Source organism: Anomalospiza imberbis, chromosome 11 (genome assembly GCF_031753505.1).
Source record: "Anomalospiza imberbis isolate Cuckoo-Finch-1a 21T00152 chromosome 11, ASM3175350v1, whole genome shotgun sequence".
NCBI lineage: Eukaryota > Metazoa > Chordata > Aves > Passeriformes > Viduidae > Anomalospiza > Anomalospiza imberbis.
The window spans coordinates 18,168,655-18,187,127 of record NC_089691.1 but is presented as its reverse complement, the minus strand read 5'-3'; the positions used below and the strand labels follow the sequence as shown (position 1 = coordinate 18,187,127).

General features: G+C 41.9%; 1 protein-coding gene across 1 annotated transcript; it reads left to right on the top strand.

Moving 5' to 3' along the window:
- The first annotated feature begins 196 nt into the window (after window positions 1-196).
- On the top strand, window positions 197-14,485 carry TMF1 (TATA element modulatory factor 1). Its single transcript, XM_068202218.1, has 17 exons — window positions 197-433; window positions 2,373-3,610; window positions 4,460-4,563; window positions 5,438-5,564; window positions 6,447-6,552; window positions 7,173-7,315; window positions 8,004-8,170; window positions 8,322-8,478; window positions 8,933-9,025; window positions 9,645-9,801; window positions 10,496-10,688; window positions 10,943-11,012; window positions 11,096-11,188; window positions 12,134-12,244; window positions 12,782-12,928; window positions 13,236-13,361; window positions 14,198-14,485. Exons 1-17 carry the CDS (start codon window positions 292-294, stop codon window positions 14,339-14,341), a joined length of 3,318 nt encoding a protein of 1,105 aa, XP_068058319.1. The 5' UTR covers window positions 197-291; the 3' UTR covers window positions 14,342-14,485.
- The last annotated feature ends 3,988 nt before the right edge of the window (window positions 14,486-18,473 follow it).

Here is an 18,473-nt window from a genome sequence, read left to right as displayed (position 1 = left end):
GGGTCAGTGCCCATGGCAGGGACTGGAACCGGTCTTTCAGTGCCTTCCAGCCCCGGAGCCGGAGCGTTCCCCCGCTCCGGAGGCGCTGTGAGGGCGGGCGCGGTGCCCCGGCCCCGCCTCCGGACGTGTGTGGCCGGCCGCGGCTGCGACGTGGATCCGGGGCGCCTGCGCGGGGCCCTCGCTGCGCTCCGCTCCGCTCCGCTCCCTCAGCGCCGCGCCCGGCCCGGCCCGGCCCGGCCCCGCCGGCAGCGGGGGCAGCTGCGGGGAACGGGCGCTGCCGAGCCGCCCAGGATGAGCTGGTTCAACGCCTCGCAGCTGTCCAGCTTCGCCAAGCAGGCGCTGTCGCAGGCGCAGAAGTCCATCGACCGGGTGCTGGACATCCAGGCCGAGGAGACCCCCTGGCCCGACGCCGTCATCCCCGACTACGGTGACGGTAAGGGCGGGCGGCCCCGGCCGCCGTGCCGAGCCTCGCCCGCCTCCTCCTGTGTCTCCCCCTTGCCCTGGGGAGGTTTAACCGCCCCCCGCCCAAAGTCGCCCCGGTTTTTATAATTCGGAGCTCCCTATGGTTTAATAATCCACGTTCTGCTCCCTCCCGCTGCCCTGTACCGAGTGACACCGGCACGAAGCCGGGGCAGGCTCTGCTCAGAGCCTGGCTGGTGTCACCAGTGTCCTGCTTTTATCGCATGGGTAGCACTGAGCTTCATATCCCTGCTTCTCGAGGCACTATTTATTTATATTTTTTTTTGCTGAGGGGCTAATAATTGGTGAAAACTGCTCAGTAATATAAAAGGGGAGGTCGTGCTCTTTTCAGAGGCTTGCATGGATTCACTCTCTGCAACAGGAGCGGCGGAGTAGAAGTTGAAAGTCTGGTCCATGTGAACCAAATGAAATTCCCACTTTTCATGGCTTCCACTTCATAATCCTCCAACATCTGTTGAAAGGAATGTGCTGGTAGAAAAGTTGTCATGGCTATGAGGAAATGTCTCCCCTGTGTGTGGGCTAATGGAGAGCCTGAAGGAATGGTCAGCCCTAAGCTGCTCTTTGGAAGGGAGAGAGCAAAAAAGAGCCCTCTTATTAAAAACTCCCCCCAAAATAATATCCTAAAGATAGTAATAAAAATATTGGAAAAAAAGTCATCTAGAATCTGTTACAACTATATATAGAAAAACTATATGTATATGGAGGAGGAAGTTATTTCCAGGTGAAGCCACAGCAGTGAGATAACTGAAAAGTGAAAGCTGTAATAACTGAAAATGTTTTCCAGTTTGGGATGCCTTTGTCCCTTTGAGGGCTTGGCAGTCATGTAAGTAGTCTGGTGTCATCTTAAAATGCAGAAATTGTTTGTAGAAAACTCTGTCATGCTTAATTTCTCAAAGCTTTAGACTTGTCCAAACTTTAAAAATTTTCTTTGTATCTTAGTATTTTTGGTAGTTCTGTAATCCATAAGAACAGCAAAGATCAGCCTGCATCTGGCTTTCTGGGAAAACCTTGTTTTTAAGAGATGTCAAAATATGTTCTGAATGTTACAGTTAACTCAGAGCTTTTTCTGAAGTTGTTGAATCATGGACAAGGTAGCAAAAAGTCAGATGCTTGTAATAATAAATCACATGTTTGTAGTATTTTGGGCAATGAAAAGAGTAATTATCTGGATTTCAGATTTGAGGCCAACAGCTACCAACTGTTCTGAAAGTAAAAGCCAGCTTTAAATGTTGTAACTCAGCATTTTTAATAGATGCTGCCATATAGAGTGAGTTTGTTTTTAAGTAGCCTGAAATAGTTATGTTACCCAGATTATGTTTGTAGGTACAAAATTGGATATTGTGTTTTGATTTCTCTTTCTTACTTCAGATGGTACTGAAATTTGATGCTGAAACTCTTGTTCTTGCTGTTGACAAGTCTTGGAAAACCTGCAAGGAGTACAATAATTGGAATTGTTGATGTTGTTTTAGGGCAGCCTCAGGACCGAACAATTCAGTATTTCTCTACAGAAGAAGAAAATTCTCAGCTGGGCTGCTGCTGATTTTTATTGTCAGCTCCATGCTGATGCTTGGTGTATGAGGAAAAATGAAGCCTGTCAGAAACTGAAGGGCAAGAACCCTTCTTACAGTGTAGATTCTGCAAATATTTAAAGCTTTTCCCCTCTGTTTTCTGTAATGGTGTGTGAAGTGTTTATGTGTTACTTTCAGATAACATTTAAGGCCTTGTAATTTTTCCCTCCTTTTTAAATCAGTATAATTCTCTAAACTACAGCTTTTCAGGTTGTTTTGCCTGGACTCCTTTCACTCTAGGGAAGCAGAAGGCCACATTTGCTTTTGCTTGTAGCCTTCAAAGTGTGTTTTTTTGCCTATCTCCCTTTTTTCCTGTTTTTTTAGGAGCAAATTCTCTCATAAGTGGAGGATGGGACACATCTTCCTGGGGCTTGAACTCAAATACAGAACCCCAGAATCAGCCAGTATCGCCCACAGCCATCACAAAGCCGGTGAGGAGGACGGTAGTGGATGAATCTGAAAACTTCTTCAGTGCCTTTCTCTCCCCAACAGACGTTCAGAGTATACAGAAAAACCCAGTGGTGTCCAAACCTCCAGCCAAATCACAGCGACCCAAAGAGGAGGTGAAAAGCACTTTAAAGGAGTCTCAACACTCCACTCAGCTGGAAGGGCCAGTGACAGCAGAGGCAGAGGTGAAGGATTCCGGAGCTGTCCTGGACTTGAAAAGCCTTGATATTCCCAAGGAGAAATCAGAAGAGAATGCTGTGCTTAAATCTGACGCCCAGCATGAAGTAAGCACAAATGAAATTCCTGACAAAAAGGTGTCTGCTCTAAATTTTGAAGAACCTGAAGATTCTCCTACTGAAAAATCCAGTGTAGGAGGGGATGGAGCAGCAGGTGCACCCGAGGGCACTTCTCAGCACCTTGGAGCAGGCACGAAAGACCTGGGTTTGGAAGGGAAGGAGAGAAAGACTGAGGACAGACAAAGCAATACCCCATCGCCTCCCATCAGCACCTTCTCCTCAGGCACTTCCACAACGAGTGATATTGAAGTTCTGGACCATGAAAGTGTGATAAGTGAGAGCTCAGTAAGTTCCAGACAAGAAGCTGCAGATTCCAAATCCAGCCTTCATCTCATGCAGACGTCGTTCCAGCTCTTATCCACGTCTGCCTGTGCGGATTATAGTCGCTTAGATGACTTCCAGAAAATGACTGAGAGCTGTGGCTCCTCGGATGCTTTTGAAAGAATTGATTCATTCAGTGTGCAGTCCTTGGATAGCAGGAGTGTCAGTGAAATAAATTCAGATGATGAGTTATCAGGCAGGGCTTCTGCTTCAGCGTCTGCTGCTGTCAGTCCTTCCGTGCCAAAGACAGAAACGGTTGACGCCCTGAAAAATAAATCTGAAAACTTGAATGATGTTCCTGTGTTACATGCTGAGGAAGCTGAGATGGAAGAGAGTGGAAGAAGTGCAACCCCTGTTAATTCTGAGCAGCCAGATGTTGTTCTGGTTGCTGCTGTGCAAACTGTTGAAGAGCAGGTTGTGAAGGAGGAGGCCGAGCCCCAGCAGGATGCTGGGGAACAATTGGTAGAAGAGGACACTGAAAAGCAAGAGCTTAAAAAGGTAAGTAAAACATGTATTGCAAACACACCTTTTATTGCAAATGGAACTCCTGATATTTTCTTACATTGTCCTGTATTTCTTATATCAGCTTATTTGAATTAATTAATTGATGCTGAACTATCTGACCCTGTAGAAAACCGTCCCTGATAGCCTGCAGTGGAACAGTACTGGTAAAATTTCTGATCAGATAGTTGTGGGTTTCACTTGATCCAGCTGGTTGTCATTGTTGTGAATTGTGAGTAGGTGTGGCAAAGAGGAAGCTTCATAGGTCAAATGTGTTATTTTCATTATTTGGTGTTTACATTGGTATATTTTCTTGTAATTTTGTTAGTTATCTATATTCATCTTTGCAAAATCTGGTATTAAGAAATTATTTTGAGGATGTGAGCCAAGAGCTTTTGACCCTTGAGTGAAAGTTTTCCTCCCTCATCTGAGGCTATTCTGCTGCTTTGTGCTAATGTTTCCCAGAAAAGACCTTCCCATAGGAATTATTCTGTAAAGAGCTTAATGCTTAATGTAAGCCATAGTTTCATAGACTATCAGCTCTACTTAAAAACTTCACGTATAATTAAATATCACTGTTGCTCATTTTGTTGAGGAACTTACTTGAGCCACGTGTGCTGATTTAGTTGGATTTCTTCCCCTGTAGAAAAAACCAGGTGTCTTTATGTTCAGCTGTGTGGCAGAAACATGGTAATCTTCACTAACTTCTGCCTCAAATTCCTGAAACATTGACCAGTTCAATTTTAAATAATCTCGTGAAGGAATGGGGTGGGGGAAACAAAGCCAGCCCCTCTTGTGTTTTAATTGTCCCATTCATCTGATCTTTATCTATAAAACCTTGTCCAGATGATTGATTCATTAACTGAGAAGCTGGAGAAGAGGGAAATACAGTTACTAAGCACTAGTAAAGAAAGGGCTCGCTTGGAAGAAGCTTATGATAACCTCAAAGAGTAAGTATGAAAATACACTCAGTGCTGTAACTGTGACTTTGATGTAATAAAATCTTAGACAACAGATATAACAAGGAGCTTTATGACTGGAACAAAGGTTACTGGGGATGTGCACTGTTTGTGAAAGGTGGCAATAGTGATGGCCTGTGCTGTGACGGGACTTTTTTTAAAGAATGTTATTTCTTGGAGCCAAAATCTCTTGAGAGGGGGCTGGGGAAAGAGTTTTCAGTAAGCAAGCAATAAGAATTACAAATGTGGAGAATCAGTCTTGGTTAATAATAAAGATCTTTATTATAAGACTGGATTCAGCTATTAAGAGAGACTGACTTTGCTGATACAGAGGGAAGAACCTGATTTACTAAGTAATTTGTTGACTAAAATGTAGACAGGGAAACTATGGAAAAAGGGCTGGTTGTAGGGAAAAACTGAAATTATTATTTAATTTATTTAAAGTTAAAAGGAGAAAAATGGAAACTTGTATATACCAGCTCATTGATCAAATATTGAGTTAAAAAATGTACAGATATGTGGTGCTGTTGTTTAATGACTAAATCGATCCTAACTTAAAAATATAAATGATTCACCCTTTATATGATACAGATTATTAATTTAAAAGGTTAATTAAAAAGGACTTTATCAAGGGACAAAACATGTAAGATAAATCAAGCATTTAGTTGTTTCCATGGGTAAATTACTGAATTAATAAAGGTCTTTGATTAGGACTTCTGATACAGATGTGAGGCTTTTTGACTTTAGCTTATCATGTGTAATACAAGTAAAATACTTTTTAAAAGCATTTAAGACAACCTGTTGCAAACTATTTGGAGTGTCACTTACCCGTGCAACTGTTCTGAAATGTTCCTTTTAAATGCAGTGAAATGTTTAGAATGAAAGAAGAGAGCAGCAGCCTTTCATCTCTTAAAGAGGAGTTTGCTCAGCGAATTGCAGATGCTGAGAGGAAGCTCCAACTAGCCTGCAAAGAGAGAGATGCAGCTAAAAAGGTAATTTGGCTTTTTTAATGAAATTAATATTTATTAGTTTATGACACAATTGAATTTCTTGAGGAAAAACAACTAACATTAACCCAGGGAAAAGCATGAGGCTGTTAGTAACCAGCATGAGCTGTTTCCAGCCATCCAGGCTGCTTAGTGTTCAAATCTGTGTTCTTGCATCCATGCTGTGAGCCAGCTTGGGGAACTCATTTAATTGGGGAAAAAACGAGATTTAATGTGTGCTCTCATTCACCTTGTACCAAATAAGTATTTGCATTGGTGAGGGAGAATGGCCTGGGGATGTAAGGGAGTGGTGAAGAATGGGAACGGCTTCTTTAGGGGATTAACTGGGAGGAAAATGAAGGGCTGATGACAGATTGATTTGGAACGAGCAAAGAAATCTACAGCAGCAAAGTTTATGGGGTTTAAATGTTCTTGGCCTGGTGTCACAGCATTTCATTTCTCTAGCTTAATGCAAAGAGGAAACTCAAATCTAGCTGCAAACCAAATATTTTTCTGCTGTTTGTGTTGATACAGCAGTCAGTTGAACTAGAAAGATTATTCAGTTGCTACGTGTGACTAGGACAGGTTGGTTTTTCTTTATTGCAAAAGTTTCAAGAAAATTAAATGGATGGGGAAGTTGGAACAAATTGTATAGAGGATTTACAGAGTCTCAATCCTTGGAGGTTTTTAAAACTTGGTGCAATAAGGCTCTGAGCAATCTGTTTTGATCTGATAATCTCCAGAGTTCTCTTCCAACCTAAATTGTTTTCCAAGGCAAGCCTTGTGAGAGGAAGGGCAGAAGTAAAAGGTGATCAGTGTAACTCACTCTGTGTTTTTCCCTCCATGTATTTTAATAAACAGTCCTAAGTATTTTATCCTATTATTTAGGAAGTAAAGACTGTTAAAGAGGAATTGGCTACTAGACTTAATACCAATGAAACTGCTGAATTATTGAAAGAAAAAGAGGAGCAAATCAAAGGATTAATGGAGGAAGGTGAGAATTAACTTTATTTTTTGTAGTAAAAATGTGTAGAATAGTTTGAAATGTACCAGCCTTGCATACAAGCCTTCTCTGTGTGGGGAAAAAGTACTAAATTATAAGCATGTTGGATGTTTCTGAATGTTTGAAGCATTTAGTGAATAGCAAAGAGCAACAGGAGGGGTCAGGCAGGTACAGGTGGCTGGAAAGGTGCTTCCTGCAAGTTGCATTAAAAGGTGCTGAGAGGTAAAATCAGCATGTGCAGAACAACATTCCACATTCCATTCAGAAGAAATCTAACAAGGGCATTGATCATGGCATTTCTACAGTGTCTCCTTTAATACTTCTTAATTTTGGCAGTAAAATATAGATACTAAATGAGAAGATTTTTTTTTCTAACATGATGAGCTCACTTGCTTTATTTTCAAAGCCTTTTACACCCTATCCTATCTCAGTGTAGCAACGGTATCTCAGGATAAGAAAGAATTAAACTTAAGAACTTGCATCAAAAATTGTAAGAATAAGTATTTCCATATTTACTGGAGTATTATTTTCATGGGACTAAAGAGCAAGGCTGGTGTGACTAGAGAGAACCCATAGAATATCACCAATATGCACTGGCTTCATGTTCACAGGAGAAAAGCTTTCTAAACAGCAGCTGCAGAATTCCACCATTATTAAGAAATTAAGAGCCAAAGAGAAAGAGAGAGAAAATACTAACACAAAACAGAGCAAAAAGATTAAGGAATTGGAAGAGGAGTTGCAGCATTTAAAACAGGTGAGATATTTGTTGATTTTTTTAAAAGCTTTTTATATTAGCTGCAAAATTGCCTTTTGGGAGGGTTATTGATAAACTGACATTTTATTATTTTCTGGAGACTTCTTTATTTCATGGAATCCCAGAATGGTTTGGGTTGGAAGGGACCCTGAAGCCCATCCAGTTCCATCCATGGGCAGGGACACTTTCCACTATCCCAAGTTGCTCCAAACCCTGTCCAGCCTGGCCTTGGACAGTTCCAGGGATGGGGTAGTCACAGTTTCTCTGGGCAGCCTGTGCCAGGGTCTCACCATCTCACATTATTGGAGCACTGAGTTGTGATTTATGTGTGTACTCCTTGTAAAACTGCAGTGTGGGATCTTCTCAGCTACTTGTTTGCACTTGCACTGCTGTTACCGTGTGAGCTGGAAAACCTGTACCACCAAAACTTGGACAATTAGTGATCACTTTGAGTCAAGACCTTTCAAATTTCACACCCAGGATTGTGGAGTTGTGTGAAGCTGTGGTGAAGAGCAGCTCCCTCCTCTGGGCAAGGCAGGGAAGCAAAACCTTTCTCTTTCTGCCCAGTGTTAGATGGGTTTAGCCACTTCATCCCAAATTGGTTGCCACTGTTGTCACTGTCCTCAGGCAGTCAGTTGTCAGCCCCATGTCCTGGGGTTTGTTTCATGTTTCTTGTCTGCACTGACAGGTGCTTGATGGCAAGGAAGACCTTGAGAAGCAGCATCGAGACAGCATTAAACAACTGAACAGTGTTGTGGAGAGACAAGAAAAGGACCTTACTAAACTTCACGCAGAAGTGGAGGAACTTGAAGAAAGGAACAGGAGTGTGCAGGCAGCACTCGACAGTGCATACAAGTAAGCAAAGCAATCACACCTTCACACTGTGGCTCTTTCTTGTGCAATGCTTGTGAAATATTTAAAAGTAACAAAGTTACTTTCCAAGTTGCTGTTGGCATTTAAATGTACTGGGGTTTGTTTATTTGTTTGTTTGATTCTTTCTCCCCAGGGAACTTGCAGATCTTCATAAAGCTAATGCTACAAAGGACAGCGAGGCTCAGGAAGCAGCCCTGAGTCGGGAAATGAAGGCAAAGGAAGAGCTTGGGTTAGCACTGGAAAAGGCTCAGGAGGAGGCTCGGCAGCAGCAGGAAGCTTTGGCAATTCAGGTGGGTCTGAAATGCAGAAATAAACTCTTTAATTCAACAAGTGACTGCCCTGAGGTGCTGTGTACACCTGATGTAATGGACCAGGTGGAACTCGTTTTTGTGTACTTAGCAAATACCCAGAGGATTTCTTCCCTGTGGAAATTGTTCCATATTAAGGGGTGATTGTGCTAACGTTTAAAATACTAATTTTATTTAAAAATACTTATCATTTTACTTGTCTAAATGAAATTACTTTGAGAGGCTCTATGTTAAATTTCTGGTAGTCTTAACTCTTAGAATTTTTAGTGATAAATAAGTCAGGGTAACTACTTGTGTGTGTGCAAAAATGAAGCCTTTACTTGTAAACAAACATATCCTGTTTAACACTGTTTGAAAATGGTGTGGGACTGTGGCAAGGAATAGTTGATGATATAACTTTTGGCAAGACTTTAGTAACAATTTCTTGTTCATTTAGGTGGCAGACCTGAGGCTGGCACTGCAACGTGCAGAGCAGCAGGCAGCAAGAAAAGAAGATTATTTACGGCAGGAAATTGGTGAACTACAACAGGTACTATAACAAACAGATGATGCCAACTTGCATCTGCAAGTAGGACTTCTAAAAACCCAAAAATAAAATGCTACCATGACATGAACAGCCTGAAAGAGAGGCTTTATTTTCCTTGTTACCTGCAGTGGCTGTCCTTTTCAGAGGAGCAATAAAAATATTAATGGAAATGTTTTTTTAAATTACATAGTGGAAAAAATGTCATCATTTTTTATGATGCCTCTTAAATGGAACACTGTCCTTTTTTAATATGAGACAAAATACAGGCATTAATTCTGTGATAGTTGTGTAAAATTGCTGGCAAATGCACTTCTGAATGACTCTTTATCTGCTTCTTAAGAATATTTTTATTGTTCTTAAGGGCCACAGTATAGGTTGTTGCCAAAATGTTTCAAATGATGTCCAGAGCGTTGGAATTTCTGGGCCCTTGCTCTATTATGTATCTAAAAATGTTTAACTTCTCTCTTGGAATTTCACACTTTACTTTGAGTTTGAACCACATGAATGTTGGCTTGTAAAGCAGTAATTTTAGAATGTAAAGCAGCTGCTGTTTATTTAGATGAATTCTGTATGAATCTTTCAATCCATTATGATTTAAATTGTATTTAATTTGTGATTTCAGAGACTCCAAGAAGCAGAGAGCAGGAACCAAGAGCTGAGCCAGAGTGTAACCTCTGCTACACGGCCCCTTCTGCGGCAGATAGAGAACCTGCAGGCCACGCTGGGAGCGCAGACCTCTGCTTGGGAGAAACTGGAAAAGAACCTTTCTGACAGGCTGGGTAAGATGGTTCAGCTTCTACTGAACTGGGGCTCTGGGTGAAGGTGTGAGATGTGTCAAGGTAAACGTAAAGGGCTTAACACTTGCCCAAGGTGTAGCTGGTGGATCAGGAGAGATGAGCACCAAATGCTTTCCTGTAAGGAAATGGTGTGGGGGGGTTATGCCAAGGGTCTTGGACAGGTAATCCACTGGTTCTCTGTAAAACACTCTGTAACATAAGATTGTAAGGTGGAGGGGGTGATGTGTGCATGTTCCTACAGCATCTAGGGGCATTGAGGCACTGAAAGCATTCCAGTATGGACCCTGATGCTGAGATTCCAAATTGTAAAGTTTGGAATCACTTACCTGACTGCATAGGTGATGATATTGTTTGATACAGTAGTAACCTAGTGTTTTAAATGAAAAATACATTAAAAGCCCAAAGGTGGACCTAAAGAAATTATATCCTTTCTGGAGGCAATCTGTAGCTGCATTCTGAAAGAGTCTGAAATCTATTCATTCTGCATTGCTTTGATCCTCTGTATGTGGAAAATATTTAATTTCCTTTACAAAAGAAAACAAGACGTATTTTTTATGAAAGATTGGTTGCATATAAAAAAAATCTCAAATTCAATTTTGAGATATAACTAAATGGCTCATATGCTAGATATTTGATCGAAAAAGGTTAAACTCCATGTTTTTTTTCTTACTATTAGGTGAGTCTCAAACTCTTCTAGCAGCAGTTGCTGAGAGAGAACGGGCTGCTACAGAGGAACTTCTTGCTAATAAAATTCAGATGTCTTCTTCTGAATCTCAAAATAGTCTTTTAAGGCAAGAAAATACCCGGCTTCAGGCTCAGCTGGAAGTGGAGAGAAACAAATTGAAGAAAATGGAAAATGAGAACAGCAGGTGAGTTCAGTTTTGGTTAACAGCATTTCTTTAGAATGTAGTGAAATGGAGTGTTGATATGACTGTGCAAAATGTTGGCAGAATGTTACAAAAATGTTGCTGAGGATACTTTGTTTCATGATAAAGATTAAAGAGTGTTACATTCATAACATTTTGTAGCCTTGCAGCTGTGTTTGTTTTAAAGGCATCTGAATCTACAGAGAATAGAATGGAGAAGACTTATTTAACTTTACTTCTTTCCTTCCTCCGTGTAGGTATGAGGTTGAACTACAAGGGCTCAAAGATGAGTATGCAAAAACCTTGGAAGATGCAAAGAAAGAAAAGGTATTGCCTAGTTCAGCTTTAAGCTCTGTTATTCTTGAAGTCTGAGCTAACAGGAGATTAACAGCTTGTATTTCTCTTTGCAGGCGCTGCTGGCTACTCAGTTAGAAATGGAGAAGATGAAGGTTGAACAGGAGAGAAAGAAGGCTGTTCTTGTCCAAGAAGCAGCAAAGGAGAAGGTGCCAAAACCTAACATAAGTCTTATTGATATTGTCTTTATTTTAGTAGACATCTATACCTGAAACTTTTAGTACCTGGTAGTACTTTCCAGTGAAATAGGTGTTGTGTTAGACTCACTGAAATAAGTTTTGAGTAATAGTCTATTTAACCTGAGGAAAGGTAAAATATGGATTGCTGTCTTAATCCTCTGTGTTCTTTGAGCACTCTTGGATCCTTTTTCTTCTGAGGCTACTTGTTTCCTTTGCTTAGACTACCAGCATTGCTTCCATTGAATTCTTGTTTTGTTTCAGTGTGTAATGTCCACATGCTTTCCAGCTGAATCACAAGTCACAGAGCAATCCTCAGTAGTCATTAAATTCATTACCACTAATTAGCAGTTAGTATTCATTAAAACTATTTCTCTTGTTTGTTACTGTCTCCAGTTCTAAAATCTAAGTGCTTTCCTCTTCAGAGGTTAGCATGCTTGTAGATGCTGCTTGGAAAAAGGAGCCAGTCTGTTTTGAAGAAGTATCAATGAATTATTAGCATGTGAAAACTCCTGGAATTTAATTCATACACTTTATTTGAAAAGAAGAAAAAGGCCTTAACATTCATTCTAAGAGATGTTCTTCTGGGTGTGAGATAGTCTTTCTGTGATACATTTGGATGTACAAAACTGCCTCTGAGTCTCTCTTGGCTACTTGAAAGAGAACCTTTTTTCAGTGTAATTTGCAGCTTCTTTCTTAATTTCCTGAAAGGTCCAAGATCTTGAAGATAGGCTGTGTTACAGCACAGGAATTCTTTGCTGTTGAACTTTCATATGTTTTATGTGTGGGGCAAGTAGAAAATCTATCACATAGTGTTCTGTAGTTGTTGGTGGAAAAAGGGAAGCTATTTATAGAATTTCTTTTAGCATGTTGTGAATGTTTTTTCTAACTGGTGATATTTGTTGTCTGTTTTTTAAGGACCGAAAGTCATTCACAGTTGAAACTGTATCAAGTACACCATCAATGTCCCGCTCCAGTTCCATAAGTGGGGTGGACATGGCAGGTCTTCAGACCTCTTTCCTCTCTCAGGTAGGATAGATCACCCATAATGGCTTTTTTCTTCTTGACAGACCACTTACTTTCCTCCTCAAGGACTTTTAGTAGCATAAAAAAATGACTCTTCAAGAGTGTATTGGCCTTAGACAAGGTAACATCCTGTGCAGAAACATCTAAAATCTGCTTACAAGATGTCTGTGATTGTAAAACATGCAACTGATTTCTTTGTACTTGCACTGCTGGTTTAGTGCACACCCCTGCTCCCTAGGCAGCATCACTGACTGCTGTGCTCTGCTGTCCCCTGCTGCTGCTCCTGCCCTGTCAGTCCAGTTCATGCTGCCACCGTTAAATGGCACCTGTAGAAGTGTCAGGAGAACTTGCCAGTGGGGAGCTATCCCAATTTGTACCTATTCACCTCAAAGCTTTTTTGAAAACAAGCTTTAAGCATTGAAATGCTTGCCTAGCACAGTGTATTTTAAATCTTAAGTTGTGTCTTATTTAGGAGAGGGAAGATTCCAAAATGGGCATGCTTTTGTCTAATTTTCATCTTCTCTAACCTTCTGTTTGTAGGATGATCCTCATGATCACTCATTTGGACCAATAGCTGCCAGTGGGAGCAATCTCTATGATGCAATAAGGATGGGATCGGGTTCAAGTATAATTGAAAACCTTCAGTCACAGCTAAAACTAAGAGAAGGAGAGATTTCACATCTACAGGTATCTTTTCAGAAAGCTTGGTCAGTGTTAGGAGAATTCTGTGAACCAGCACAGCTGTGTAGGGATGAGCACAAGAAGGGTTTGTTGGTTCCTTTTTTGTTTTGGCAAGGACCTATCCAGAAAACCTATCTGTTTGAAAAGCAAAATATCCAGGACACTGAGATTTGAGGAGAAAGTGAGAGTGGATCTGTGCTGTTTCACAGTCTGGCTTAAGAATAAGCCTTAATTATACTTGTATTTTGATACGGTGTTTCATAAATACAGTGAATTCCTTCCTTCTCCTCCTTGTTATGTTTGTTTACCCTAGCTGGAAATTGGAAACCTGGAGAAAACTCGATCAATAATGGCAGAAGAGCTGGTTAAATTAACAAATCGAAATGATGAACTTGAAGAAAAAGTGAAGGAAATACCCAAACTACGCACACAGTTAAAGGTAAGTGCATTTCTGGTGTAAATCCATTGTAAAATGTAGATAATTGCTTTTCTTTAGGAATAGTGCTATCAGTTTAGGAATATATTCAAATCTGTTTCTAAGCATAAGTGACTGAAGAGCCTGGGTTTTGGTGGGTTTTTTAATATATATATATAGTAGAATCTAAAAATGCCTTCTGTGTGGTTAGGGAGTCGCTTCAAAACACAGTTGCTGGAAACATGTGCTGTGCATAAGACTGTGTGCTAAATCAGGGAATGACCATTTTTGTTTCTATCATTTAGGAACTTGTCTGGAACTGGATTTTTTCGTTAGAGGGAGTGTTTTGATTAATAGCATGGGTTTGAGGTTGATGCAGAAGTTGAATATATATATTCAACTTAGATGTACAGGAAATAGGACAAATAATTGAATCCTAATGTTTAAGAACATAAATTGAAATATTTGAAGAGTTTTGGAATAATTTTTGAATACAGAATGTTCAGTTTTGTCATGAAACATTTCCCAAACTGGTCGCTCCTGTAGTAAAACAGTGCAGTTTTCTAACTGTTTTTAATGCTTATAGCAACTGAACTTCAAGGTGCTTCAGTATGTCCTCTGAAGCCAGCACTAATTCCTTTTATGATCTTTGGAATATCTTCATTTAACATCTAGAATATAAACTTAGCTATATTCAAAGCACAGAGTACTTTTGAAGAGTTTACTGTGCACTTCACTGTGGTTACACTTCGAGGTAGTGCTGCACTTCCTTCCCCTGGCAGTTTTAAACACTGTCCCAGCAGCAGCATGTTTGAAGCTGAGAGTAACAACCAGTGAGATAACACCGTGTGTCCTTGCAGGATTTGGATCAGAGGTACAACACCATTCTCCAGATGTATGGGGAGAAGGCAGAGGAGGCTGAGGAGCTCCGACTGGACCTGGAAGATGTGAAAAACATGTACAAGACTCAGATAGATGAACTTTTAAAACAAAGACAAAATTAATTCCTCGTGGAACTGTTAGCATTGTATGGTGACAGACTGCAAAGATAACTGTTTATGTAAATGCTGAATTTAAATGTCTTGTAAAAAAGCCCTGTATTATAGAAAATGTGACTATATAATAGAGTTCATATGTTGACAGAAGAATCAATGCTTTAAGTGTCCTGTTCTGTCTGCAGTTAAATTATTTGTGCAATATTTAATTTTTTTTCTTCCATCGTCCCTTTATTTAAGTTGTTGCTAAATGGTGGGTCATTTTACAAAAACAGCAGAAATTATGGTTGTTACCTTGTGAGACAGCACTGGAAGGCATGAGTAGTACTAAAGCAGCCCTTGATTCATAATCTTTGTAAACCTATGAAAATCAAATTAGCAGTCTTTCTCAAGTGATCATAGGAGTTTTTCTAAAATCTCATCAGGTAATTTTTAATAACAAAGTAGCAGGGAGTTGCTGTCTGAAGCATTCCTGGTGGATATTTTATGACATGAAAATCTTAGATTTGTGCTTACAACATCTGAACATGTCAGGGTGATTATTCTTAGACAAATCAGATTAGTCTGACTGCTTTACACTAAGTCCTCTAAAAGCAGAGTATGGGACTCAATAAATTACAGCTTCATCTTGTACATTGCTTGTGCTCTCATGAGCAGTCTGGAGACAGCAGCTCTGCTTGTAGTGGTAAATGTGTTCAACTGTTAACACCAGAAATCTGAGCTGTTAAATATCTGTTCTAGATTTAGTAGCTGATTTTTAACAGTAGCTAGAACAGTTCAGAAGAACGCAGGAAAATGATTTTTTAAAATAAGTTGCTGCAGATCTCATGGTTCCTTTTATATGAGTAGCAAGGGTTAGACTTCTTGTAAAACTGAACTGTGGCTTAATAACAGAGCAATTCTCCAGTGGCTGCAGAGTATTTCTCATGCCATTCCTTAAGCAAGGTATTGGTCAAACAGCACTCACGTGACTTGAAGTTGAGCTGCATTTTTGGTAATGTCAGAGGAAATGTTTGAATGGGACCCTTGGGAATGCTGAGAAGAAGCTGTCGTCTTCCTCTCTGCATTCCAGAGAGCAAATATTTTGCTGCATCTCAGAGCCTACTCGTGTGAAATACTGGGCAGTTGAAATTCTTTGCTTATCACACCAGTGCCTCTGTTGGGAGAGGTTTTTTTTCCCAGACCAGTGCATGTTGTAATTTGGGAACTCTTTTCCTACTTGGGTGTTTGGTGGCCTGACATACAAAGGATGTGAAGGATGAGGAGTTGCTTCTGGAGAAATGCCTCTTGGTAATATGACTTTATTATGGGTGTTAAGGATGTATTCCTCACTGAAGTTACACAGATAAGGGAATGTTCATGGAAAATCCTAGTCTGATTAGAGATTCAGGCAGTTACTCTGTGAAGATTTCATTAAAGCCATAAAGCCAGAACACTTAAATTTGTTGTAACTCCCCATCTGTCATAGAAATTTCTAACTGCTTTAATAAAAATACTTTTTTCTCTTCCTTTTTCTTTTTCATTGGGAGGTGGGAGGGAATTACTCTCTTGTTTTCATTTCAGTTTTGGAAACCTTGGTGGTATGATTTTTCTTCTAAAAACCTCAGAATTTAACACTTCACCTTCATATTAAAGCATGGTTAGTTGCTCTAAGTTTCTGGAAAACCCCAGACCAATCAAACCAAAAATCAGTCCATATTAAAACACTTGCTGGAATTTTACTGATTTAGAATTATGATACTAGGGTTACTTGAGCCTTTTCTTAAGAAAACAACTCTTTGTGATGGTCAAAGATCAGAAATTCTGTTCAGCTTTTATCTACTACAGCGAGCCAATAACTTCCTGATTTTCACCTTTTTTTTACAATCTTGGCTGACAAATGCAGCAGCAAAGAAAAATAAATTATTTTATAATCCTGAAGGACTGACAGTTCTGAGAATATCTTGGGCTATCTTGTTTTTTCAGCAAAAGCTTAGGTAAAAGAGAAATTTTAACATGCAATCAGCATTTACTGTTTTAGATGTAAAAACACAAAAGGTATTAGATTTTTAAATTTTACTAAAGTAGATGTAAATATTTGTATTGATTATTTTTGGATTCTATATTCCCTTGTAGTGCAACCTTTAATATCACCTGAGAATCAGATGGCCTTCAGTGTCTTAATCATCAAAGCCTTAGAAAACAAAGTGGCTGTTGGAAGGTAACATAGACTTTAAAGTATCCTGGTTTGCTCATCTTTGATCTAATTGTATGCTTGTTTTGAAGACACGTTAATGTCTGCTTGAACACAATTCATTGCTCTTACTGAGATTGCCTAGCAGAGTAGCATGCAAAATGAGAGGAATTAGGTTGGAATTCTAGTACTCACTTTTGTCTAAATTTATTATTTTAGAATATTCCTTCTGAAAGCAACGAATTTAGCTCTCATTTCACTGCGTATGCAAGTATGAAGAAATGTTATTTAAAGGTTACTCAGTGTAGTGTTTAGAGGGAGCTAAATTGCTGATGGAAAGGCCTCTGTGGATGTAGGTGGGTTTGGATGAGGAATAGATTACTCTGCTACTCACTTCCTTTAGGAACTCAAGAGCCCATGTTCAAAATCCCATGTCAAATTCATGTGAGAGAAGGGTTGGTTCTGTTTTTTTCCTGCTACACGTTTGTTGTAATTTATGTGCTTACATTTTACGAAGGGCTATAATGATCCTTAAGAGGTGAAATGGTTCTCACAGTGAAATTAAACCCCTTGGTTTCTAGTTGTAAAATATGTATAAACTGTAAAAAGCACAGGTCAGCGTAAAATAAAATTTTCTGCTAACAGTGTGCTCTGGTTCTCTTTGAGAAAAGACTTAAAAATAATTCTGGGGAGGGTGAGTGGGTAGGTGTGAACCTAGTGCTGTGAAAGGAAAATAGTACTTAATGTAGGAGATCCCAGATATAGTTGGAATACAGGTACAGATGCCAGTTGAAGTCTTGCGGTACCGTGTGTATTTATGTACGAGGAGCTGGTTTATTTCTAAATGCACAGCAGCGATGGGGTTGTGGATAATGTGAAATTTAGACTAATTTCCTTTATTCAGGTAAGCGGTGTCCCTGCGGGGTCAGCACCGCTGCCGGCGCCCGCGTTCTCTCTCGGCTTTCCTGGCTCGGGCTAAGCGTTTGTTCCTCGTTTCCCAGCTGGGACGAGGTGAGAAGAGCTGGGCTGTGCGGGAGGATTCAAAGCTCTGGAGTGTTGGCGCCTGTGCCTCCCCCGGCGCTCGTCACTGCGGGAATTGGGTCAGACCGAAGGAGGGTGCGGGGTGCCGGCACAGGCAGGAGCGCTGCCGTGTGTCAGGGAGAGCCGGGAGGGCATCGCTGAACCTCTGCCCGTGCGCCTGGGGGTGTTGGTGAGCGCGGCGGTCCCGGGCCGGCCCCGGCCCCGCTGCTGCCGGCCTGGGCTCGGGGGGACGCCTGGAACAATGGGGTGCCGGAGCCTGCGCTTCCTGCCGGGCCGCGGCAGGAAAAGGCCCTTTTCCTCCGCATCCTGCGCTCGCCGCTCCCGGGGCGGCAGCGCTTAATTTCCGGCAGCAGAAGGAAGACGCGGCTGCTCCGCCGCCGCTCCCCCGCGGGCAGGTGCCCTGCGCTGCGGGCCCCACCTGAGCCGAGCCGAGCCGAGCCGAGCCGAGCCGCGCCGCCGGAGCCCGACCCGCTCCCGGGCGCTGCGCCGCCGCCCCGGCCCGGCCGGCTCCTCCTTCCCTGCTTTCCTTCCCTGCCTTCCTTCGCTGCCTCCTTCCCCGGCTCCCGCTGCCCCGGGCGGGGCGGTCCCGGCGGCCGCGGCTGCTGCCGGCGGCGGTGCCGCCCGCCCTTCCTCACACCCGCACGGGCGCGTCCCCCGGAGCCCGGCGGGGCCGGGCCGAGCGCTGCCCCCGGACATGAGGATTGAGGCCGGCGGCGAGCGCCGAGCAGGAGGAGCGGCCGGTCCCGCGGGCCGCGGGGCTCCTCGGGGCCGGCGGGGCTGAGATACGCGGCGCGATACGCGGTGAGATGCGATGCCGTGCCGGGGCAGGGGAGCGCAGGGCGGGGCGGCGGTGCCGGGTGTGACAAGCGCGGCTCAGGCACCAGGTCCGACTGGGCCCGAGGCTGGGTCTGGGTCTGGGTCCGGTTT